This window comes from Colobus angolensis, unplaced genomic scaffold (genome assembly GCF_000951035.1).
Source record: "Colobus angolensis palliatus isolate OR3802 unplaced genomic scaffold, Cang.pa_1.0 Scaffold35, whole genome shotgun sequence".
NCBI lineage: Eukaryota > Metazoa > Chordata > Mammalia > Primates > Cercopithecidae > Colobus > Colobus angolensis.
Window position 1 is genome coordinate 8,211,196 of NW_012116821.1, and position 25,534 is coordinate 8,236,729.

Consider the following 25,534-nt stretch of genomic DNA (forward strand, 5'->3'; position numbering starts at 1 on the left):
TGATACTAAGCTGTCTGTGTCCTCTGCAATTTACTTTCCCCATAACACACACAAACACACTGTATTTCAGATTTACCCATGTTGATACATTAGCTCTAGCCATTCACTTTGCCTATGGCGACACTGTCTGTATTCACTACAATGTACCTATTCTCTGACAATGGATATTAAAGTTGTTAAATACAAACAGTGTTGCAAGGGACATTTTGCACAATCTTTGAGTACTGTGCTTTTCTTTAAGACCAATTCTCATTCTTTGTAGAATAAGTAGACAAGAAGTGCACGGCTGATTGAAATTTCACATATGCAGTCTGCAAGGCCATTTTAGCAAGAGCAGAGGCACAAGCATCTCTTGCTGGAGCTGCCACCCAAAAGGAGTCCACAGTGCCTGTGGTCTTGGGCACCTCTGATTTCTATCTCTGGCCTTTCCTTGTGGGATCAGTGCCTTAAGACTTGCTGGGAACATCTGGATGACCTTTCTACTGCTCCTTCCACATCTTACTCACCATATGAACTTTGTCATACTTCATATTTTTGATCATTAAATGGTTTCAAGTGTCTGGTCAGGATTGAAATGTTGACAAGAGAGTTAGAAACAGAGGAAGGAACGAAGACTCTGTTAATCGGCCTCTTTCTTCCTCACACAGCAATTTTTCTAACAGATGCAATTACATTTGAGAGCTGTAGAGAACAGAATCTTATGTTTTATTTCTTTATTCATCATTTTCCAAATGGTATTCACTGTAAGAAGGAAATTGCCTTTGTAGTTCGGTTCTGCAGGCTCTGTGCTGGAGTGCTCCGAGCTTCAGTTTTAACACCAGCTGTTGCCCCTACCTTGTTTCTGGTGGGTGAGAACCAGCCAGAGAGGGAGGGTAAGAAATCAGGCAGAGTTCATTTAAATTCAATATATTTTTATTCTTTGTAAATACAATGAGTACAACCTCTTAACTTCACAAATCAGTTAATTCACTTTGTACAAGGAAAGTTTTACTCCTCCTATGATAGTCCAAGTGCTGAATGTTTTCCCTCAGTGCTAGTACCTAATAAATCAAAATGTGAAAAGTACAGCAGCTATTTAAAAATGTTTGTTTCTACATTTCCATAAGTATAGAGTCATACCAAAGGAGCAGCTTAAAGTGTAGGACGGTGTGTGTGTGTGTGTGTGTGTGTATGTTCATTCAAGGCTTTACTAGAAACCAGTTTTCGGAAAGGCATTGAAGAGTCTCAGGCTGTTAGCAATGGATCAATCAAGAGCCCTCTTAGCATTCATCTCCTTGAAGTTCCTTCTGCAATTGCATCCATACTCGTTTCCTGTCTGGTGTGACTTGCTGCACCATGAGTTTGGACCCCCACTGCCTTTGGTTTCAGCACTATGTTAACGGGACAGCAATCTACCTCACTCAATCACTCATCTCCACTTTATTTGGTTTTGCTGTTTTGATTCATCCTCCCTTGACTTATGTTCTTTTAGTAAAGCTCTTCTCTTTTTGAGATGTTATCCAACCTGAAGTCCTGGTGAGAATCTCATTTTGTCCACCAATTCCTTTGACAAGGTTGCCTGGCCTATGGTATTAAAAAAGAAGAAAAAGAAAGAACAAAAGAAGGAGAAAGAAAAGAAAAAAGAAAATAGCAAAAAAGCAAATCACATAGCATAAGCTACTTTTCACTTATTAACTCAGTTCTGAAGGCCATTTAATAATGTATTACAATAGAGGGGAAACTTTTGATAACACTTTTAATTTAAAACCTACCATTATTTTTAAAATAAATGCTTGAACATAACGTAGTTCTGAAGGCCGCAGTATGATGTTATACACAGAGCTACATTTGGTTACCAAACTTTATATGCTAAAAAGGAAAAGAAAGCACTACTTATGTTTCAGCTTTTGATCGTTCAGCCTGATCTTCCAGGTAAGAGGCAGAATGGCATGGCCTGTGGCAACCCCCAGTTTGCCCCCTCCCAGGGCATGGCAGCAGTGAGTTTTCAGCGCAGGCAGTCCTGTTGCACCCCTCTCCTTCCCAGCCTCCCTACCCTGGTCAGGGCGGCAGGTCATAGCTACTGGAATGTTTTGTGTCAATTGGCATTTTTTCCTGAAGGCTACACATTCCCCGGTGTATGCTTCCTGAAGGGTTTGTTAGTTGAGGCTTGTTCTCCATGGGTCGAAGTTCATCTGATACTGTCCCATCCTGAAAAGTGGGTACCTTGTGAGCTTAGATATCACTGGATTTGTACATATCTGAAAGCAGTCTTGTAATTGGCACATTGCCAATGGTTTTTTTGAAAAACACTTCTTCTATAGTTGATGGGCTAATAGAACGTAAAGCTGGCAAAAGCAACAGGAGTTTTCCAAAGCGACAGGGTTGAGTGGGATATCTGGAATATGAGAAGCCATGAAAACAAGGTCAGAGTCCATTACTCATGGAAACTAATGTCTTATACTTGAACATACATCATCTCCTGCATTCCTGATCTAGGTCTCCTGAATAACACAGTCTCCCTGCAGCAAAGTTTGGACGGACACTGTTGTCCCTGTTTTGCAGGTAGACTACTTGAGGCAGGGAGACCATAAATGATGCTGCCAAAATCACACAGACACTCTCTCTACATTAACAAAAGGATTGCATTTTGTTTGGGGGAAAAAAGAATTTTAAGAAACATAATACTAATTTTAAGCCAAATAATAAATTTAAGATTTCCATTATAGAAAATGACCAGGACGTTGAGGATAAAGCTAGCAACAGAATACACATTTTCTAATTCTCAGGACTCCTTCACAAGGCTATTTCCCTCACATAAAATGGCTTCTTTTTCTAAGCAATTCTCCAAATTATTATTCAGGCATTATACTTAGTCTCTCTCAGGAATAATTCCATCCTTATTACACTGCAAATTAAAGACTAAGTTCTGTTGGGGCAGTGCCACCCAACTCTCATGTCAATGAAATTGGCATGTAATTAAAGATGTGAGAAATTGCTTAACAATTTCCTCTCTTGATGTCTAACATATATCTGTGCTCAGATGTGCAAGTTCAATCTTCTGCTGCCTTTAGATGCCTGCATCCACCTCCTCACTGCAGCCCTGATACTTCTTCAGCCAATAGTTAGAATTAGATATCAATATACATAAGGAAGGCTCCCTCCACTGAAATGAAACACCTAAAAAACTGACCTTCTGGGATACACATCTGTGACTAAGCTGGGTTCAACCCAGGCCACAAGGTGCTAGAAGCTAAGGGATATCAAAATTCCTTCAAAGGAGTCAGGTGGCTGTGTTTAACTGCCGGATAACTCCACCCTGCAAATAAAGTTCAGGGGAGCAACTTTCATGCTTGTCTATTTAGCTTTGGGCACATAAGAGTCCTTCTCTTCCACAGAAGACAAGGCTTATAGTTCATTCTGGGCCTCTCAGGACCTCAGCTGACTCTTCCACAGCCCATTTTCATGACCACCTGGGGACAGGGGCCACCAGACCACATCTAGTAGTGTGGTGTGGAAATGGCGAAGCTTATCTACATTAAAAAAGAAAAAAAGAAGCAAAAAAAAAAAAAAAACTTAAATCCTACCACTTGTTCTCCTGGTTGAATGTATTTCTAATGTTTCTTGGAAAGTAATCCCCAAATCCATGTCTCCCTTTCACCTTGGCCACTTTTTTCTTCAACAGCTCTATTTCCCTTCCCAGGACCAGGCATAGTAGAGATAATTCTGCAGCAAGCTGGAGGCAGTGGCTGCCTGGACGACCTCTGCCATCTGCAGCATCCACCCAACATGCTGAACATTTCCCATGGTGAGAAACCACTGCGAGAAATCATCACCTTCAGAAAGGATGAATTTGGGGGAATCCATAGACAACCAACTCCTGATTTTCTGCAAACAGATTACCCACTCATCTACTCTCCCACTTATTTTATTCTCTAGTTGGGAAAGGGTTGGTTAGTCAGTCAACAAAAATTAATTGTCTATTATATGTAGCATACGGTACTACCAGAAATAGCAATGTATGAGGTCAGGTGTGGTAGGCTCATACCTGTAATCCCAGCACTTTGGGAGGCTGAGGCAAGAGCATCACTTCAGCCCAGGAGTTCAAGATGAGCGTGGGCAACAAAGCAAGGCTCATCTCTACAAAAATTCGCTGGGCACCTGTAGTCCCAGATACTCAGAAGGCAGAGGTGGGAGAATTGCTTGAGCCTAGGAGGCAGAGGTTGCAGTGAGCCACGATTGCACCACTGCAACACAGCCTGGACATTCAAAACAAAAACTGTGTGTGTGTGTGTGTGTGTGTGTGTGTGTGTGTGTGTGTGTGTGTGAAAGAGAGAGACAGACAGAGAAAGGGGGGGGGGAGTCTGACTAATCAAAATTATTTTTTATAATATCTATGCCCTTGTCTTCATCCATTAGCATCAATAATTGGATTTTCTTTCAGGTTTAAGTGTTTTAGGTCTATTACAGATTTGCACATTTGATCTTCAGTATAGCATATAGTTTGTGTGGAATGTCAATTCCTAGGCTCCTCCTTACATCCTGGATAATTAGAGAAATAGCTTAGAGAGCTGTAATATACAATTAGGCTCAATTTCAGTTTGCATGTTAACTTTTCATTTCAATTTCAGATTTTATTTTTCTAGACAGGAAAGTGCTGGAGGCAAAAGTGTTCACTGATTTGAAGGGCTAAGAAATAAGGCATAGTCATTTTTGTCACATATATGACCCTAGATATAAATATTAAATTACAGCTGTAGCTGATATCAGAATGAAATAAGAATTCCATAAAATAAGAAATTCCATAATTCCATTATTTAATAAGAAATAAGATACTTATTTAATATTTACTATTCGAATATTTAATAGAAATAATACGAATTCCATGGCAAAGCAGATGTGTTTTTTCCACACATGATTTTCTTCTTTTGGGGTGTTGGGGAGATGTAGTTTACTTGCCATTTCTCTAAAATAGGCTGTTGTTAACCCATGGTTGAATTCTCTTGGGCCACCCTATCAGCAGCTCCTGGCACACCAGGCTCCTCTCCTCACTCACCTCCCTGGCACTTCCCACAGGACGCCTACCAGCTCCTCCACCACTCTCAAGACACAACTTCTCTCCTGCTGAAATCCTCCTCCTATTGAAGGACCAACTCACATGTTCCTTCCTCCACCAATCAGACTTTCAGCCTTTCCAATTGTCCCTCACTCCCTCTGTCTAGGATTCATCTCCCACACTTCCCACATTGCTTTCCTCTCTTCTCTATTTGGATTGGAGTGACACTGTTGCCCACTGCTTGCGATGATAAAGGGCAGTGTCTTGCTCCTTCTGGTATCCCGTAATGCCCACCTGCAGCCCCGCATGTGGCCAGTACTCGGTAAAGGCTTGACTGGATCAATAACTGGATACCATGTTCTTCTCATTTTTAAGTTCTTTTTTTTTTTTTTTTGAGACGGAGTCTCGCTCATCGCCCAGGCTGGAGTGCAGTGGCACGATCTCAGCTCACTGCCAGCTCCGCCTCCTGTGTTCACGCCATTCTCCTGCCTCAGCCTCCCGAGTAGCTGGGACTACAGGCGCCCGCCACCACACCCGGCTAATTTTTTGTATTTTTAGTACAGACGGGATTTCACCGTGTTAGCCAGGATGGTCTTGATCTCCTGACCTCGTGATCCACCCACCTCGGCCTCCCAAAGTGCTGGGATTACAGGCGTGAGCCACCGTGCCCGGCCTCATTTTTAAGTTCTTAATACTATAATGATTCTAAATGTCAAAGGTCAGTTAATACATACAAGTTAGTTTGTTTTTGTTTTTTTTTGTTTGTTTGTTTGTTTTTTAGACAGAGTCTCACTCACTCTGTTACCTGGGGCTGGAGTACAGTGGCACAATCTCGGCTCACTGCAACCTCCACTTCCCAGCTTCAAGCTATTCTCCCGCCTCAGCCTCCCGAGTAGCTGGGACTACAGGTGCATGCCATGACACCCAGATAACTTCTGTATTTTTAGTAGAGACAGGTTTCACCATGTTGGCCAGGCTGATGTTGAACTGCTGACCTCAGGTGATCCACCCTCCTTGAACTCCCAAAGTGCTTGGGATTACAGGCGTGAGCCACTCTGCCCGGCCTACAAGTTAGTGGAAGTACCCAGATTATGTACTGCTCCATTTAATAATTTTGAACAAATATTAACTGCCTACTATATATATATTCTGTAATTCGATATGCATTAAAAATTTCAAATCCTGGCATTTTAATTTGGAAAAACATATACAGGTGCACTATCAACATAGTTTCAGTGATATTCCATGGACAGGGAACAGTGTTATTCATTTAGTATTCAAAAGAGGGTTTATGATAGAAATAGGGAGACCTTAGCAGAAGTGGTATCACCCCAAATGGACAGAGTTGACTTGGGATTTCTCTGACCCATTAGTTGAGGGAGGCATTAACAGCCTCTACCCATTTGATGTATTTATTCCCACCACAGTGTCTATAGCTGATGTTGAGATTATGGAGATGGGCTTTCGCAGGTTCCTTTCAAATCAGCCTAGAGAATAGCAACTCTATTCCAACCTCAAATCTACCACAGTCCTAACTCAGGAAACTAGAAAGGTTCCATTTCTCTTTAAAAGCCGGGCTTTTTTTTTTGCCCCCCTTAATGGCATAATAAAATTTATACTTCTTCTTTTTTTTTTTTTTTTAACTTTTGGTAGAGACAGAGTCATGCCATGTTGTGCCCAGGCTGGTCTCCTGAGCTCAAGTGAACTGCCTGCCTTGGCCTCCCAAAGTGCTGGGATTACAGGTGTGAGCCACCTCAGCCCCCAGTCTATACTTCTTGATGGGCTTGCCCGGTGCTGGGCCAGAAGGAGCTTTGTTAGAGCCCCAGTCTCTGAGAGTTCCTACAAAACAGTCAAGAACAGCCTCTGCATGTGGGCCCTGCAAGGCCAGAAGTTACCTGGTAGATGTTATGACTCAAAATAATAGATACCAGTCACCAAGGCCAAACAACAGTTATGATAGGTGAAAAGATGACTTCTCTAGGCTGGGCATAGTGGCCCAGGCCTGTAATTCCAGCACTTTGGGAGACTTAGGTGGGAGGATCACTTGAGGTCAGGAGTTCGAGACCAGCCTGGGCAACATAGCAAGACCTTGTCTCTACAAAAACTTTAAAAATTAGCTAGTTGTGTCAGGTGTGGTGGTTCACACCTGTAATCCCAGCACTTTGGGAGGCCAAGGCAGGCAGATCACAGGATCAGGAGTTCAAGACCTGCCTGGCCAACATGGTGAAACCCCACCTCTACTGAAAATACAAAAATTAGCCAGGCGTGGTGGCAGGCACCTGTAATCCCAGCTGCTTGGGAGGTTGAGGCAGGAGAATAGCTTGCAGGCGGAGGTTGCAGTGAGCAGAGATTGCACCACTGCACTCCAGCCTGGGTAAAAGAGTGAAACTCCATCTCAAAAATAAATAAATAAGTAAATAAATAAATAAGCTGGGTGTGGAGGCATGCACCTGTAGTCTCAGCTACTCAATAGGCTGAGGTGGGAGGATTGTATAAGCCCATGAGTTCATGGCTGCAGTGAGCCATGCTCACATGCCACTGCACTTCAGCCTTCCAGCCTGGGCAACAGAGCAAGACCCTGTCTCAAAAAAAACCTCTCTGGAAAGTTCTCTCATCCTTTTGAGATTGGCATCTGCAGAAAGGCACCTGTGTTTTCTCAAGGATGATGTGGCCACTCTCTCACATACCAACCATGACACTCTGGGCTTCATTTTGTTTTTGTTTTTTTGAGATGGAGTCTCATTCTGTCACCCAGGCTGGAGTGCAGTGGCACAATATTGGCTCACTGCAAGCTCCGCCTCCCAGGTTCACGACATTCTCCTGTCTCAGCCTCCCGAGTAGCCTGGCTAATTGTTTTGTATTTTTCAATAGAGACGAGGTTTCACCGTGTTAGCCAGGATGGTCTCGATCTCCTGACCTCGTGATCACCTGTCTCGGCCTCCCAAAGTGCTGGGATTACAGGTGTGAGCCACCGTGCCTGCCCTGGGCTTCATTTTTGACCCCTCCATACCCATTCACACAAATATTGTTCCATTATTTTGATGGATTAGTTTGTTCCACCAGGACAACTGTAATATGTCTGACAGTGCTTTCAGTTTGATCATCTAATTAGATTTGCTGAGATGATAGGTAACGACATGGATTCTCCCTAAATTAACTGGCTGGCAACAAGATAATTAGTCACAATGTTTGAACTGGCTTATTACCGCCTGCTCAGACGTTCACAATGAGGCAATTTTCTTAAGTACATGTTCAAGGCAAACAAGGGTCACCTGGTATGGATGTAGCTGTTGAGCGTTAGCTGAGCCTCATCTTGAAGGGCCGCAATGGCAGCAGCATTCCGGAAGCTTCTCAGTTCAGAACCACTATGTGTAGGAACTAGAAATGAAGACCAGGAAACTGTGATAGACAGCATAGAAATTGCATCTGGGAGCCAGGCATGGTGGCTCATGCCTGTAATCCCAGCAGTTTGGGAGGCCGAGGCAGGCGGATCACTTGAGGTCAGCAGTTCGAGACCAACCTGGCCAACATGGTGAAACCCTGTCTCTACTAGAAATACAAAAATTAGCCGGGTGTGGTGGCACGTGTCTGTAATCCCAGCTACTTGGGAGGCTGAGGCAGGAGAATTGCTTGAACTCAGGAGGCAGAGGTTCCAGTGAGCCGAGATGGTGCCATTGGACTCCAGCCTGGGTGACAAGAGCAAGACACCATCTCAAAAAAAAATTAAAAAAATTAAAAATAGACAGAAAAAAAGAAACTGGGTCTGGGAATGCACCTCTGTGGAAGTGGATGCCCAGCAGAATACGCAGGTTCCCATAGCAATCAAAAATGGGGCCAGATTAAGAGTATCAGCTCCCTTGAAAACCATCACCTCTTTTTGCAAAGGTCAGTTCAAACTTCAAGATGGCTGAATTAGTGAGGTGGTAAAACTGGGGAAGGAGAAGAAACAGGGGTCTGTGTCTGCTTACCGGCTTTGAAAGTGACGATGCATTTTAGACAGGCAAATTCAGTAGCATCTAACCGGAGTTGTCTAAATCGAGCCACCACCTCTTGTAAAGCCTGTATTTCAGATATGATCTTGTTCAGCTTCTGGGAATCTGTGTTGTCACCATTCATGCCTAGAATAAAAATATGGGATAAATACTCTAATATGAAGGCATTTTCATGATTTAATATTGATTTTTGACAAAATCCTGCATATCAATATCTATTCAATTGTCACTCTAAGATATCTGATTCCATGTAAACTGGCTATATTGTATGAAAGTTAATATAAAATCTTCTCTTGGATGATAACAAACACAGTAATTTGCATTTAAATAACAATGCAAGCAGTCATGAATACAACAAAACAACATTATTTGCATTTAAATATAGATTTATAAATGACAGGTATACTCTATTGTTCAGCAGGAATTTGTTATTCTTTACATGTTGTTCTTTTTTCAGTAATGTATTTTTATGGTAATTTCTACAACAAAGTCATTAAATTGTGCAATTCTTACCAGATACAGCCAGTAGAGTGTTAGCATCAACCGGAATGGCCCATTGTGCTATTCCTAGAACAAACAGTTCTCTCCAAGCATCTTCCAAAAGCATCAGCTGTCATACAATAGATGTATAATATAATATAGTGTGTAATTTATAAATTTATAAACAATTTCACTATGTAAATTTCCATTATTTTAAAAAGTGTTTTAAATGCCTGTCTTGGTAATTTTTTCTGAATATTCTAGCTTTCCCTTATTTTCCCATATTTTCCTTTTGAAAAGGTGCCTATAGATATGCACATGGATTTGAGAGTCAGCCATTCCAATTCTCCAAAGTTTCCTTCTCTCAGAAAAGGATTTGCCCTTCTTGTCCTTGTATCCACCCATTCCTGACCACCTAGAAGCTCCTCTAGAGACCGAGGCTTTATGAAATGCCAGCAGCCCAGCAGGTGGATTCCCCTCACAGAGAATGCTGCTATTAGCAGGGTTGAGGATTCCTCAGGCACTTGCAGAGCTGGGTCCCCATCTTCCTGGAGGGTTGAGGGGGCTGGGCTGGGAGAGAGACAGAGATCACTAATTCCCAAGAGGCATTCGGGGGAAATCAGGGTGTAATTATGTTAATCGGGTTTTGCTGAGTTTTCCTCGTCTCACTGCGTGATTTTTCTGAGACCCATAAATGGACAGCATCAAGGTGCTTGTCATTTTTATTCTAATAAAGTGTGCTATTGAATATTTAAAATGAAAATCTGTCTCTTTTTCCAAATTAATATACCAGATTCCATTTCACTGCAGTTTGCTCTTTGTCGAAGGATTTCTACCAAAGGGCTAAATGGCAGACAGTAAGTAAATTTTGCTTGGGTGAGAGTATACAAATACTTGTTTTGAAAAAAAAAAAAAAAGCCAATCTACACACACACACACACACACACACACACACACACACACACACACAGCAAATGGTTAGAGTTAAGCAGTAAACCTGTTCAAAGATAGGACCTAACTACCTTAAAAAATCTCAAAACTAAAAACCAGCCAATTCTAAATGATTTATGTAAAAGGATTTCTTTTGGGAGCTAAGAGCTGAATCATGAAGGCTTGTAACCAAAATCACAATTAGACCAAAGGGTTTAATTTTTTAAATGTTTTATTTTTAGTTTTATTGCATTAAGTACAGGAAATAATTGTAAAATGCAAGGTAAACAATATCTAATTCTGGCCATATTTGAAAGGGCAGGCCATGAGAAAAAGAACATCTCATGCTAGAAGATGAAATGCTTTTAGCACATTGCCTGATCTTTCCGTAGGAAACATACTTCATATAAAGGGCCACTATTATGCTTTAATTAGGTATGAAATGAATTGAAGAAATAAATCCTTTGCTTTTAGAACTACATATTAGCCTTTTGGAAAATTTGTCATTAATTCCTGTGAATGCACTGGTAACAGCCCAAGGTTGGGAACACTTTGTTTTCTTTCTTTCCTTTAAGGTTAGAAAAATGTTAGCATTTCTAATATTCCTAACAACAAAATTTCTGGGTCTCAGTACAATACAATGTTTCACTGCACACACTTTTTATTCCTCTGAATGTCATTTACAACCACAGAATTATGCAAAATGCCTATTTGTTTACAAAATGTCTAAAAGCACATGAAGAATCGAGGAAGATCCTAGCCTGCAGGAGGTGTGCACTGTGCCCCTTGGTCTTACATGCTGATCAATTAATGACCAAAACTGGGAGCATCACAATGGAGAACATAAAGCTGAGAATATAAATAATAACATCATTTCCGAAAATCTACTACTCTTACCACCTTCTACTTCTCTCAGTTCCAATGTTCTTAGTAAAACATTGTTTCGACAGTTTTAGAACATCATTACAATTTTAAAATTTGGTATTATATTTGCTGTTTCAATCAAACAAAAAGAGGTAATGTTCTTGTATGTGTGTTTTTCATAGACTGGACCCAGCTTTTCTGAAATAATGTAATTACGTTTCTTACTAAGGATCATATAGGTAGATATTTTGAGCCCATGGGAAGAAGCAAGTAAAAACAAGTAGTTTCCACGTTGCTGTTAAGAATGGATGCCTGCCTCGGGTGGTTTACCTGGGGATGGAGGGAGTTTTATAAGACTGAGTGCTACTGCTTCTTTCCCAGCTCTCTTTTTCCCAAGGCCTCAGTGCTCTGGTGGTCATACCTGGTCCTGCAAAGACAGCGTGGAGAAGGCTGGCACACTCTTAGCCCACTTGATGCTCATGAAGAGAAGTCTGGCAGCTGATTCACACACTGACTCTGTGGCCACTTCATAGAGATACATTGGGGTCCCATTCACTTCATGGGGGTACTGGGTGGGGAAGAAAGAAAGACACCTAGAAGTAAGGAAACCACAGCTTTGCAAGAAGAGACAAACTTAATTTCTAATTAAAGCAAGGAAGGGGATAAAAAGGAATTTGGATGTTTTGCTTAAACATGCAGTTGCCATCGATGGGCAAAAAAATCAAACATCTCTATCTATAGAGTTTGAAAAGTAATACTGGTTGGGGGAGGTCCATTTCCATTCTTTGGGAGCCTCTCCCTTCCAGAGGGTCCTCTGGCTTTTCTATCCCCTGCAGCAAATTTTCCTTGGGCTGAGCCAAGTGCCAAGCCTGGCTCCCAATTTAGACAAGAGCTGCTTGCATTTGTGTAAATGAAAATAGATGTGAAAAAGTATAAATTAATAGGCATCCCAAACACAAATATGCATATGAGTATTTTTAGAAAGGATTAGTATATTATGGAAATATTTCAGTTAGACATCTTAATCATTCACAGAGCATTCCCATTCATAACTGACAACATATTCATAACACTACTTCCCTGAGCTTATTATACACATGAAGGGTAAGAAAGCAATATTAAATATTGTGCGTGTGCATGTGCCCAGGTGTCTGGCTTCCCTGCAGTGTGCGGCTGCAGCTGGCCTTCCTCTGAGGGACATCCTAGGCCCTCATCGACCTGGAATGGGGGTCTTAGTAGGTATCAGCTGGAGGCCTGGAGGGTAGGCCTTAGGTGGCAGCCTTTCCAGGTGGTTCAGGCTGGGCCCTGCTCCTATGGAATCAACTCTGCTGTAAATCCACCTGCCTCAGAAGTAGGTGAGGAACCATGGGAAATGAACTCAGATTCCTCAAACTGTTCTAACAGTGTGATCTCCACATTTCTCTCTTGCGTTAGGAACTCATGGCTTTACCCAAGAGCATACAGGCCAAGATCTGGAATTCTGGGGCACTTCCTCCAGCTGTAGCCAACTCCTCTCCTCTAAAAATGAACGTTGGTTCTTCTGGCCTTTAGGAACACCTGAGGCTGCCCTCTGGGTTTAGACGAGGGCTCCACCCACCACCGATCACCAGTGGGTGTTTCCTAAAGGTGCAGGTTCCTGGACTCCACCCCAAACTTACAGAAACGAAATTTCTGGGGGGATAAGATCGGGACTGCACACTTGTAGCCACTCGGAGGCTGACTCTACTGTACACTCAAGTTTGAGCACCCCTGGCTGAACAAGGCAGAGCAGGGGGCCTGGAGCTCCATGCAGAGACCAGCCAAGCACCCTGGAGTTCTCTCCCCAGTATGCCTGACCCGCATCACAGCTCAGAAGAACTGGGTGCGTCCCTCTCCTCCATTCGCTGGCACGAGTCTCTTTGGGCCCAGCAAGGCCACTGACCTTGGGCGTGGGCTGAGCCAGGCTCACGAGGGTCTGCCGCTCAGGGGTGGTGGACACCGCGGCCAGCTCCAGTCCGTGCGGCTCCAGCTGCGTGACCGCAGTGAAGAAGGCCGGCGCAGGGAGCGCCGCGGAGGGAAAGTGCGCGGCCGCCCCGTTCTCCTCCTTGTGTCCACGGAAGTAGAGGGCCACTTGCTTGCGGATGGTGGACGTCCGAGGCCCCCGCTCGTGCTGCACGGCTGCAGAGGCAAACAGAAACGTATGCGGGCGATCAGAGACGTCGCGACACAGCTGCTGCGGCGGTCCCCCCAGCCCCGCCCCAATGTCAAGTCTGGGCAGGCAAAATCGCCCAAGAGGTGAAAAGAAGAGAGAGGGAATCTGAGGGAGGAAGGGATTCTGAGATTGTCTGACCACTACAGTGAATAGATTCGGAAGCTGAGACTTAGAAGAGGGGCCCGTGCTCAAAGTGCCATGATAATGGCAGAGCCTCAAGCAAGACTAAGTGTGTTCTCGGTCGGTCCAGGGCTCCTTCCGACCAGGGAAGGGGATTCGCAGGGAAACCAGAGACCCTCTGGGCCGGAGTAGGCAGGTATACTCGCCCCAAAAGAGGTATACTCATCCAAAAGAGAGGGAGCGTAGTGCACGCCAGACACTTCTTCTCTGCAGAGACTTTTCCAACTCCGCCCAAGAACAACCCTCCCTACCCCCAGGCCCCGCCCCCAGCGCAGTGGCTTTTGGCCTCTGAGGGCCGCAGGAGAAAAGGAACCGAGTCCCGGGATTGCTAGCGGATGGAAAGAGGGAGAACCCGTCTCCTAGTATGCTGGAGAAAGGCAGGGGAGATGTGACAATTACCACCAACAGTTTAAATAAACAAATTAATTCAGGGCAATCTTCCGCCCGCCGAGCTTGACAACTTGTCAATACACAAGTTCAACAGGTTGGACGCTCCCTCCGGCTTCCTGCGCCGCGGAGGAAGGGGCTCTCTCCTCCTGGAGCAGCCACCCGGCCCGAGCCGCCTCACAGCAAAACCCACTCGCACCCTGTTCCCAGGACCCACGGTGTCCTCCAGCCCTTTACCCTCGCCCCCTGCCTGAGCCTGGGGCGCCCTCGACAGGCTGCAGCGGGAGACGCAGCTCGGACCGTACTCCAGGCCCAGGAAGCACTCTGACGTCCTGGTTCTTGCTGCTCTGCGTTTAAGAGCCTTGGGAGAGCTGGGTGTCCGAGGCACCCACGGGCGTCACCCTTCCTCTCCAGCCCCCTTTCCCTCTTTTCTGTAGAACAGAGAGAAGGCCCTGGAAAAGCTCACATCGGCCCAATGGCCGTACTGATCTTGAATTTGCAAACGGGCTGGAAATTGCGCGTTTTCGCGTCTCTGCCCTCCCTTTTCCAACACACCGCGATCTTCCAGCCCGTATGATCTCCTCCCCGTGAGACTCTCCAGACTTTAAGATCCTGGGGGAGGCTAGCAGGCTTAAGGGTGGCCACGAAGGGCTGCAAAGAGGGATTAGGACCGGAGGTAGAAAATGCGCCGCGGTCCACCGGAGAGTGGGGTCCCCCCAAGGGCTGCCTTTGTGGAAATGACTGTGTGGCGCAAGTTCCTGATGTGGGCCTGGGTCTTGCCCTGGGGAATTCTAGGGGTCGCCAGCGGCTCCTGCTGACAGACGGGAAGGCTACGACTGAAAGCCCGAGGCCAATTCCCAGCATCTGGAAAGAAGCGCTCCGGAGTTGATTTACATGCATAGGAGTGCCAAGTATTTTCTGTACATATAATTTCCTTACTACTCAATCAACATTGGAATAAAGGGATGCACTGATTACCGTCTTTGTTCATGTTGACTTCCAAACACTTCTTCAGCCGACACGCCCTGCACTGGTTTCTGTGCGTCTTGTCCACCGGGCAGCCTCCCTGGAACAGAGCGCAGGGAGTCAGCGGTCCCCCTGGCCTTTAGGCGGGAGACCCGGAGCCGGCACCCGGGCGGGGAAACGGCGTGGAGGCGCGACCTTGCCCTACCGCAGGCCCTGGAGCCCCGAGCCTGGGCCTGCAAAACGCGAGAGCCTTGGGCATGAGCAGGGCCAGATCAAGAACGGGCTGGGACGTCCCAGGCTACTTCAAGAGGGCCAGTCCCGGACCCCAAGAAAGCGGACAAGGGGAAAACGTCCTTCTCCAAGCAGGTGAAGGATAGAGAGCCGGGTTAGCAGACCCCGCAGGCCTGCGGGGCTCTCGGTAGGGGAACTTCCGCCGGTCGCGGAGTGGTGGAACAGGGATGAGACTTCAGGACCGAAGACAGCGACTTGGCCCCAGAGAAGGAGGCCTCTGAGTTCCGTTAAGAGCTAGCTTTTGGGTCAGGATTCACGCCATACCGCCCTCCCGCCAACGATCCTTTCTGCTTTCAGTACTTGAGTCTACCTTTTTCTGCCACTTTCTGGGCAAGCCCGTTTATCTATCAGATAAATCTCTCCCATTTATTCTTCACTCTCCTGTTACCTCACTTTTGCTTTTGTATGAAGCCAACCTTATTATCAGCAAGTTGAGAGTTGCCTTAAAGACTAGCCTTGGCCCAGGTGCATAGAAACACAGCCCTTCCTGGAAGGTGAGGGGTTAAGAGGGCAAGGCCTAGAGAAGGTGAGGGTGAAAAAGGAAGAGCTCAAGGCTTGAGCAAAATATAGAAATGCCCACCATGTAAATAGGACCAGGAAGGTAATGTGACGGACTGTCAGTCTAAATGATAATATGGACTAAGAATGTTAGCATGGTAACTGAAAAAATAAAGGTGGTCACTTCTTTAGAAATATTTATCTGAGATGCATGAGAAAATAGATGTTTTACCTAACGCAACTTTCCAAAAAAAATTAGCCATTGAAAGAGGAAATCTACAGAAAAAGTTTCCTTTGCAATTTATTCAGTGTTAGGTGTCATTACTGAGGGGACATGTGCATGGATACATAAAGAGTCATGTTCATGAGTTTTATACACAGAAAATGTTTAAGACATTGTGTGCTCTCCTATATTTATAGAAGTTGCTACTGTTACATTTGTAGCGAGGAAAGATAATAAATGTATTTTTATTTTGCTTCATAATCTCAAAAATTCATATACTCTGGAGTTGGAGTATGTTTTTTCCCCCTGAAGCCCTTTAGGGGAAAATTACACATCAGAATGCAGTTTTATGAGTTCATGCTTCTCCAATTTAAAATATGATGATTTATTTAAAATAAAGGTGGGACAGATGTTCACATCCATTTCTACATGTCCTCATTACTGTTAATAATACATTGGAATATAATTTAATCTTAGAAAAAGAGAGAAAGGAAATAATTTTGGGGTCCAAAGTGAATCATTTAGGGCATCTTTGCTGGCCAATGTAATAGTTCGTTGTAAATAGGTTTTTTAAACTTATTATTAAATGTAATCATATATCTATCCTCAGATGGTATCTTTCCAGTATTCTTATAAACATGTAAATGCAAAATGGAAACCTTCATTAGTTCTTAAGTGTGTCTTCAAATCAGATCAAATGTATATAAATATCTAGTGCCAGAGAGAAGGATGAATGCCTCAGCTATGATCATTTACTCCCCTTGCAAGAAGAACACCAGGCCTGATGAGTCTATTATCAGTCCTTTACAAGCACTTGGACTGATATCAATATGCTTGAATTGATAGCCACCCCCTTTTAAAAGATCAAGCACAACATCAGAGATCTTGATTTTCCAATTCTGTTCACTGCATAAAAGCAAAAGACAATCTAAGTAGAAGTTAGTTCAAATCTGACAACCCCCAGTAATCGCACAATCCTGTGGAGTTATTGGGATACAGTCCTATGCACGTAAAATGTGATGTGTCCATATGGTGAAGCCAGAAACTGATACAGTATCCAATTAAACAGGTAACAGTGCTAGAGAGCTCAAAATTTATCTCAATGCAAATATCTTGTTTTGGTGGTTAATCCAAAACTATTAGAAAATGATATGAGCAGACATGACTTCAGAAAAAGACATCAGAACAATTCGCTAGCAGCAGACAATGTATGCATGTGTATACATGTACCCTATATTTACTAATTAGTGAAAAGTGTTTTACTATTTTGCTACCAAAGGATGACTCCTGACTAATGCACCTTCAGGGATCTTTCCAGGAGTGAAATGGAGGCCTCTGTGCTGAGGGTCTGAGTGGCTGGTAAGGAGAGGGCAAAGTGTGGGACCAGAAGGTTGATCTCCTTAGTTAAAATCAGCCTATTACTGAGCTGGAAACTGAGTCAAGGGGTTCTGCTCACTCTTTCTAGAAGCTTTGGCTCATACTGAGCCCATGCCAGATTCCTCTGTCTCTTTGAGACAGTTTTGCCTATTCAAGACCAAAACCACTAACTGGGTCCATATTCTAAGCAGAGGAGAACAGGGATATGGAAGCTTGAGGAGGATCCCAGTTGCACCTTCCTTTTGAATCTTCTCTTCTTCCTCACCCTGCCCTTTTCTGACAAGGCACAGCTAAGGTCACATGGGTGCTGAATTCCCACTGCCCAATTCCAGAGCAACCCTGCTTCTCTGGAGTTGAAAAGGCACAGCTCTTCAGAAAGCACTGCCTCTCTTTCAAGTAGCCAGCACTCACTTGGTGGTCTCAGCTAAAGGTGGTGGTGACCTTGACTCAGATATCTGTGTGCCACTTACTTCTGCATCCCAGGCAAGTGATCAGGGGACTGAGCTTGATGCTGCTAGGAGTGAGGGTGGGGTGGGCAGGCACAATAACAAAGCTCTTTCTCCTTCTGGCTACTTGTGGTTTACATGCTAAATTCTTTAGGTCCCTTGGACCAGCTTTAGAGCCACTGGACGTGGGCCTTAACCAGTGTCAAAATCTGTCAGAATTTAAAAAAAAAAAAAGTGTAGGGAGGCTCTAGGATTTCAGACTTCCTCCTATAAACTCATATCTTCCATTACCTCTTCCCGCCTTCCCCCAGCCAAAGGGCCTCCAAGAGTTGAGGCAAGAAGGAGGGGAGAGGAAGGGAGAGGTCAGGGCCAGGTCTCTCCTCAACAGCGTGGAAACTCAGAGGAGGCCTTGGCACAAACAAAAGAGTGAGGAGGCAGCAGAGGGGAGCCGAGCAGTGCAGCCCTGGCTAAGGTACCTGGTTTCCAGATTTGCAGACATACGTCCTATTTCTTCGGATGCTCCGTTTGAAAAAACCCGAGCAGCCGTCGCAGGCGTAGACCCCGTAGTGTTTCCCCGAGCTGCGGTCGCCACACACTTTGCAGGGGATATCTAAAATGCGGCCTGAAATCGCAGGAAAGGCCGGGAAGGGGGGAAGGGGCGAGAGGGAAAGGAGGGCGGAGAAGAGGGAGAAAAGGGGAGAGGGAGAGAGAGATGCTAAGCAATCTGACCTCTGAAGGGATTAGCACAGAAGCTGCGGTAAAAGCAAATAATGAAGTGATTTTATAGCCAAACTTTTTTTCCTTGAGCAAGTGTCAGTTTCCTACAATGAGCATTATTCATGCACCGCTACATGTATTTGGGTCTCCTCTAATCGCCGAGACCCATTTTGGAATAAAAGATGACAGCAGGCCCGGGCGGCAGCGCGGCCCTCCACTGCCTTTCTGCTTCGCGGAAAGTTTGGCCGCCTCCCTCCTTCGCTTTTGCATTTAACATAGAAAGTTGTTAGTGAGCGCGCGAGGAGACAAACTTGAAATGTAAAAGGGAAAAGAAGAAAAACAAACACGGCTGGAACCAGTGGTGGCAGCTGGAAGGCAATCGAGTTTTCTCTGAGCTCCGCCGGGCGGTGTTATTATTAGGATTATTATTGTAATGCTAATACTTGGATTATTAATGATAATAAGGGTAGTGGTAATTGGCCAACTTTCGCTTTACCTATTTAAAAAATGCTTGGTGGGTCGCTTTGGAGAAATTATTTCTTTTAGGAAAAAATTATTTTCTCCGCAAAGTGGTTCGGGGCTAGGCAAGGGAGAGGGGAGCGACGCAAGTTGTTGGTTCCCTGCCGGGTTAGCTTGGGACAGGCGTTCTTCTCCCTCCATTTCCTAAGCCCTTTCTCCCTAGACGACTGGCCTTCACACACTTGGTCCTGTATGGGTCTCTTCCTTCCGGTTTTTCCAGTGCTGTGTGAGCCTGATTTTGTTTTAATTAAGAATCTGACTGATTTTTCTAGGCTGAATCCCCCCACCCCCCATGGACCCCACCTCAAGAGAACTTTCCCTGGAATCCCCTCAAGCCTGGGGTGGCCAGAGACCCTGGAGGAGTGTCAGGGAGAGGGTAATATTTGGCCGTTTAGAAAGGGAGGAATTCTTTTCCTCTAAGGTTCAAGAGTCCAACAAGTGCCTGAAGCGGTTTATAGGGACTTAGAAATGCTTCCTCCCACAAAACAAAGGGAGTATTAAACTGTTAACTTAATTAACACTTTAATTTTAAAAATAACAATAGTTGATAACAATTGACTTATTAACACTTGCTTTTCTCTTCTTCTACCCATCCGAAGACCTCCATTTTGGGCCCCAGCGGCCTCAGGCCACCCTGAAATTCGACAGCTTCTGCGGAAAGCGCTTGGGTTGGGGACTACGATTAGATTGGGGTGGGGAGGGACGGCAGTGAAACGTCTGGGCGAGGGGAGCAGGGGAGGTGAGGGCGTGGCGCGGGGAGGGCCTCGAGGCACCAGAGGTGTAAACTTGCTCCTGGAACCCGAGGCGTCCGGGCGAGCTTGCACCCTGGGTCCCAGCCTAGTCTCAGGTGGAGGGGGTGGGAGGAGAGAGAGCCCGGGGGACCGTGCTTGGGGGTGGGGGGTGTTCGGTAACGACCAGGCTCGGCCGGGTAATTACAACCCCGCGGCAGCACCTGCCTATAGAGCCACCAGTGACCCGTCAAAAAGAGTAGCATGGGAATTCGGACGGCGACAAAGGCGGGCAGGGGAGGCGCGCGGCGCGGCGGCCACAGGCTCGGCGCTCCCTCTCCCACAGGGCGGGAGGGGAGATTGTGCTGTGGGAGGGAGGGGCTGGAGAGAGCCAGGCGAGGGCACAGCGGGTCTTGTCCTCCACTCCTTTGGGCCTGTCACGGCGCCCAAGGGAGTTCCTGGTCGCTCAGGAACCGGGTCTGGAGCGCCGCTGCAGGGCACTCACTCTGGAAGCAGTAAACTTGGTTTCCATATTTTACAACCATCCTCTGCACAACACGCGCCCTCTGACCGCTCCAGGGTCCACGTTTGGGGCCCAGCAGTACTGTCACCCCAGCTGTCCTCTTCCCCGTGGCACTGTTGAAGATGCCAAGATGAGTGAGTGGGAGGAGCAGTGATGGGGTCTCTTTTTCCCCACTTTCCATCCGGACAGGAAGCCCATGACAGCATCGCTGGAGAACCCGACGAGGGTGGAGGGAAGACCAGCGCAGGGTGGGGGCCCCTCCTCGGACTCCCCCACCCAAGCTTCCGGACTGTTGCCCCCTAGGCCACCACCAGTGCGAGTCCTGCCTCTGCGCAGACCTCCGAGCCGCGGCTCCTGGGGCAGATTAGAGACAGGCAACCGGGCTGGGGCGGGGCCCAGGAGGGAGGGACGCGAAAATTCCGGGGCATAGCGGGTCTGTGCCTCAGACTCCGCCACCCAGCCACGTTAAGGTGACTTGGGGTCACGAGACAAGCTGGTTGACCCCGTTGCAAAGCTCCTCTCATTTAGCAAGCCGAGTGAGCTCCGACGTGAGGCGAGCTGGAGTTTCCTGAAGCTGGAAAACCGTTCTTAACTTCCCTCGCCAGGGGGTCCCCTCGGGGCTTTTTGTGTGTCATAATTGCCTAAAGATATATGGCAGCTTCGATTACTGTAATTACCATCAGAGGCTGTTGAAAGAAGTTAGTCTGGGCTGCAGGGGTGACTGGCCAGGGTCTCGTTACCACCCAGGCGGGGCTCCGGGTGACATCGCTCTGCTCTCCAGCCGCGAGAAGCCGGGCAAGGCGGGGGCTGCAGCTCTGGCTGCTCGACCCAGTCCTGACCCGGCCCGCTGCGCGCCGACCTCCTCGCCGCCCCGGGCCCGAGGGACGCAGGTCTCGGGTTGGCTGCCGCCACCGGTTTGGAAAGGGCCTAGATGCAGCGGCGCCACGGGCGGGGGCCTCTGTCCTGCGGGCCTGAGAAAGCTCAGCAGCCGCGTCCCGACCTGAGCTGGGGCTGGAGACTTCCAAGGCCTCACTCAGGCTCTTGGGAAGTTGGAACGGCCAAAGTTTCCGCAATGAGCCCGCTGTGGTTTTTCCCCCAAAGTCTGGAGGGTTGGCCTACCACCTAGTCCACAGCCGGGGCGCAGCCGCAGGCGGGCAGAGCTCCCCGCTCACCCCTCCCTCGCCTCTGAGGCCTCACCTTTCAAGGGCCCCAGCGGCTCCGCACCCTGAAATGGACGAAAGAGCCCGGTACTCCTTACTTCCAGGGGTGTAGGCGAGGGCCTGTCCCGGGGCGAGCGAGCTAGGAGGCCTGCCGAGACCCGCGGGCTTCAGTTTTTGCAATGGAGGCTCAGAATGCAACAGAAACGGCCTCCTGCGCCTCCTGGGAAGGACACTCACGCCCGGGAATGCGCGCAACAAAAATCGAGGTCGCTTTCCCTCCTGGAAATTCCAACAGCGAGGGCCAGAGTAGGCCCGAGCCTAACGGGAAACTCAGTCCTGCGCCAGGGTCCGCTCTGCATTCCGGCCGTGGTTAGGGCTCCTTCTCTGCTCCCTCTGCCCCAGCTCGAAATATTTCTCCTTTTCTTTTTGTTCACGTTCATTTTACTCTAATTTTTAAAAGGTCAGCACCCAAAGCAAAATCAATGGACAAAGTGAAAATACAACCTCCTTCTTCGAGGGGGGTAGGAGGGCGGGAATTGCATCCCACTTAAGTGAGACTTCATTACCAGTCCTCAGAAGTATCTCCGATTCTCCCAACTTTCAAAGACTCAGGACAATGAGGGCGAGTGAAAGGGGGAGGGGGCGGGAAGGAACGCATAGAGCGCCAAAAAATGCTATCCGCGAAAAGAACACGGGCAGCAAGGCAACTTCAGGATATGGGGACTGCGGCGGCAACGGTCGTCCCCAGCCTCAGACCCTGGAGCCCCTCAGCCGTGGGCCACGGGATGGCGGGAACTGAAATGCTCCCGGGAGATCTGAGCACCGTGGTTGCGCCTGCTCAACGCTGGCTCGGGCCTGCACATTCTTGGGTTCCGCAGGCACCGTGCAAGCAAATGCCCTCGCACACACACTTAGCCCGGCACTCCTGAGTCTCGGGGTGGTGAGAGGTCAGCTGAGGCCTGGCGTTCAGAGAGCCGGCAACTAAGGAAGTTCGAGGAAGGAGAGAAGCGCACGGCGGGAGCAGGCCGAGCACTCCTGCCTCTGCTGGGCTCCGGCTCGAAAAGTCCCTGGGATTAGGGATTTGGTCCTCTCTTTGCTAGAGTGGTTCGCCATACTTTAAATTCTCCAGTTATGACCTACGCGGATTTAGGATTAAGGAAAATGTGACTTTTAAATTGTTTCTGCTTCCCAGTTTGCAGGATTATTTGAAATAGCTAGAAACGGGGTGCAAAGCATTCCATTCAAAATCCGCTTTGCACAGAGTTGCTTTTGCGCGCTGGAGCTCGGAGTTTTGAGCGAGTGTGTTATTGTGCTACCGCTTGAAACTGAGGCCCAGTTCCCGCCCCCATGGCCCCCCCACCCAGCACCTGGCGGCTAAATGGAGGCAACTCATCCGACTGGTGGGCTGCGCGGGTCGTAACCTTCACACCGCACCAGACAGGGGGGATCAAGCAATCCAGAGGCAACGAAACAGCTCTCCCCTCACCACGAAATGCTCCAACTCACGGTCTACAGGGCTGGGCCGAACGCACACGCCCGTTGGAGTCCCGGGGCTCAGAGTCGCAGCGCTCCAGGCAGGACCTCCCCAGCCTCCCTGCTCGCCCGCCCCAGGCTGCGCGTCTAGGCCCCACGGCGGCCGGAGAGGTACCCACTTGTTGATCCGGCTGGCTTGCTCATGCTGGCTGTCCCGGGGCGGAGCGGTTGGTGGGCGCTGCCCGAGTCCCGGCAGGCAGCGCCCGCCTCGCCGCCCGGCGCCGCCGCTCTCCAGCCGCCCTCCAGCCTGCAAGGCTCCTGGGCGGGACAGGTGGGTGTCAGTCGCGCGCTGTGCTGCTCCCTGGGCGCTCAGAATTCGTTCCACAGTGGAAATTTAAGCATCCTTAAGTTTCTTCCCGGCTCTTGCAAAACCGCAGCTGCTGGGAATGCTGCTTGATATGGACACACACATGGACCGACAGATGAAGAGATGGACAGGAAGACTGAGGAAGAAGGGAGAACAGCAAGAGAGGGATGTTGAAGGACAGAGATGGAGACACGAAAATGGCCTTCCTACGGAGCGAAATCCCTCTTTTTCCCCATTCCTGTCACTCAGTCTTCAATCTCTCCCTCTACATAGGTATGCAGAGTGTGGGCAATCTCTGCCGACCGCTGGTCTCCCAAGGAAAGAAGGAAAACACAACCGCAGTCTCAGAGGCAGACGGGCTCCGCGCTGCCGGAACCCGAGCGCAGAATGGGACAACTAGATTGCTGGGAAATCTTCCGAGGGAAGAGGCGGCCAGGTCCGGGTTTCCGGGGAGAGCCGCGCACTCAGCGGCGAAGGGTCCCCGAAGTTCATTACCCCGTGACTTTGTGCCTGTCGCTGCGGGCTGGGTCCCCTGTAATATCTCCAGAAGCGCTCTGACAGGCAGCCGCGGGGAGGGGAATAGGGCGTCCCTGGCCCACTTAGCTTTTCCCCCAACTCCTGGCGGGGTCTGACGTCAGCCATGTGCGGGGAGGGGATGGGAAGAGGGAGGGGGTTAAATGCTAATGATATTAATGAACCTCCAAGCGGCTCCCAAAGAAAATGCAGGCGCTCTCAGAGCTTACGAGTTAGAAAGTGTGAATACGGGAGTGTGGCTCTGTGCGTGCGTGATGGTGAGGACGGTGCGGCTCGTAATAAAAAATGAATTCGTATATTTCACGGCAAGAAGGAAGGGGAGGGGTGACGGGGTTTTCTCAAAACGCTTTTCCCCCTCTCTCCAGAGTGCCAGATAGATTCGCGGAAGAAATTGTGCGGCTGTGTGCTGGCGTGTGATTGTGCGCGCCGGACACGGCCATGTGAGTTGGTTCATTCTTGGTCCCGTGCCCCTTCTGTTGGGTAAAACTTGGATCTGGCCCGAGGTGAGTAATTTACTCATTTTGCACATATCTACGGAAAGTCAGGGCTGAGGATGGGGTCTTCTGGAGGTTCCGCGTTCCTTCGGCCTTCGCGAGTTGGGTTTGGTCTCCAGCTGAGGGGAGGGTGCCGCCAGCTTCCCCAAGCAGAGCTGGCCCATCCGACGCTGAACGAATCTCTTGTCGGCTCCATTATCTGCACCCGGGCGGCAGGAGGGCAGAGCGTTCCCTCCCACGGCTTGTCCTCTGCGGGCATCGCGGGTTCCCGCTCTCTGGGCGGAGGGATCATGAAGAGCGGGTCTCATCCCCTACCCCGGCCCCATTCCGTTTGCCTTCCCGCGATTCCTGAGCTCTCTCGCGCCTTGCTCTGTGCGCGGTGCTGGGAGAGCGCATGCCGAGGGAGCGATGATCCCCGATCTCTAAGAGATTAATTCTATTTAAGCTCTCTCGGCAGCTTGAACTTGTCGAACAAGAGCTTCCCAGTCCCTGCTCAGGGCGTGGGCCCGGCCAGAGGTCAGAGGTTACACCTCCCGCCCTCCGCTCGACGTTCGCGGGGAGGGGAGCTGTGGCCCGCGCTCTGCAATTCGGCCAGCCCACCCCCGGTCCCTCTTTCTCCAGACACGGTGTCATTCCAGGCTTTCAATCAGAGTTTGCCTGTGCGTGCAAGTGAATGCTGGAGTCCCCCGAGCCCTGGGAGGGCGCAGCAGGTCCTCGGCCCGGGCGTCCCAGGGGGAGCGGGCTGTGCGCTCCCGTGGGCTGCGATAGCACGTGATTGCAACTTTCTGCCCAGCCTTGGCTTGGCCTCGAGCTCGGGGTCGCTCACACCACACACACCAGAGCCTGTGTCCTCCCGAGTGGAGCGCCGCGACCAAGGCTGGGGTCCGCTGGAAAGAGCAAGATGGGGGACCTTTATCTCTCAAGTTATTCCCTCCTCCTCCGTTTTCCGAATTGGGACGAGATTGGGGAATTGTGGGACGAGGCCATAAGCGCGCAGAGTTTTATTAGGTGACAGGATGAGAAATCAGCGTTTTTTACAGCCAACTTGTACAGCTGCTTGTGGAGCTAGCCCGACCGGCGGCGTGGCACTTTCTCGAACTCGGCACACAGAGAGGGGAGGAATTTCGGGCAGGATTTGAGAAACACAATAAGATGCCAGGCT

At 48.2% G+C, this 25,534-nt stretch overlaps 1 protein-coding gene across 1 annotated transcript; it reads right to left on the reverse strand.

Moving 5' to 3' along the window:
* Nucleotides 1-890: 890 nt before the first annotated feature.
* On the reverse strand, nucleotides 891-23,946 carry NR2E1 (nuclear receptor subfamily 2, group E, member 1). Its single transcript, XM_011952832.1, has 9 exons — nucleotides 23,157-23,946; nucleotides 18,334-18,479; nucleotides 15,035-15,122; nucleotides 13,220-13,455; nucleotides 11,720-11,866; nucleotides 9,538-9,634; nucleotides 9,001-9,150; nucleotides 8,305-8,410; nucleotides 891-2,374 (listed from the first exon to the last, which is right to left on the reverse strand). The coding sequence occupies exons 1-9, from the start codon at nucleotides 23,179-23,181 to the stop codon at nucleotides 2,212-2,214; spliced, it is 1,158 nt and encodes a 385-aa protein (XP_011808222.1). The 5' UTR covers nucleotides 23,182-23,946; the 3' UTR covers nucleotides 891-2,211.
* Nucleotides 23,947-25,534: the final 1,588 nt, after the last annotated feature.

Coding starts and splice junctions, on each gene's coding strand:
- NR2E1 (XM_011952832.1), bottom strand. CDS start 23,181: ATGAGCAAGCCAGCCGGATCAACAA. Junction 13,456..15,034: donor AGTCAACATGAACAAAGACG/GTAATCAGTGCA, acceptor TTGCCTCTGCAG/CCGTGCAGCACGAGCGGGGG. Junction 11,867..13,219: donor TGGCTCAGCCCACGCCCAAG/GTCAGTGGCCTT, acceptor TTCCCCACCCAG/TACCCCCATGAAGTGAATGG.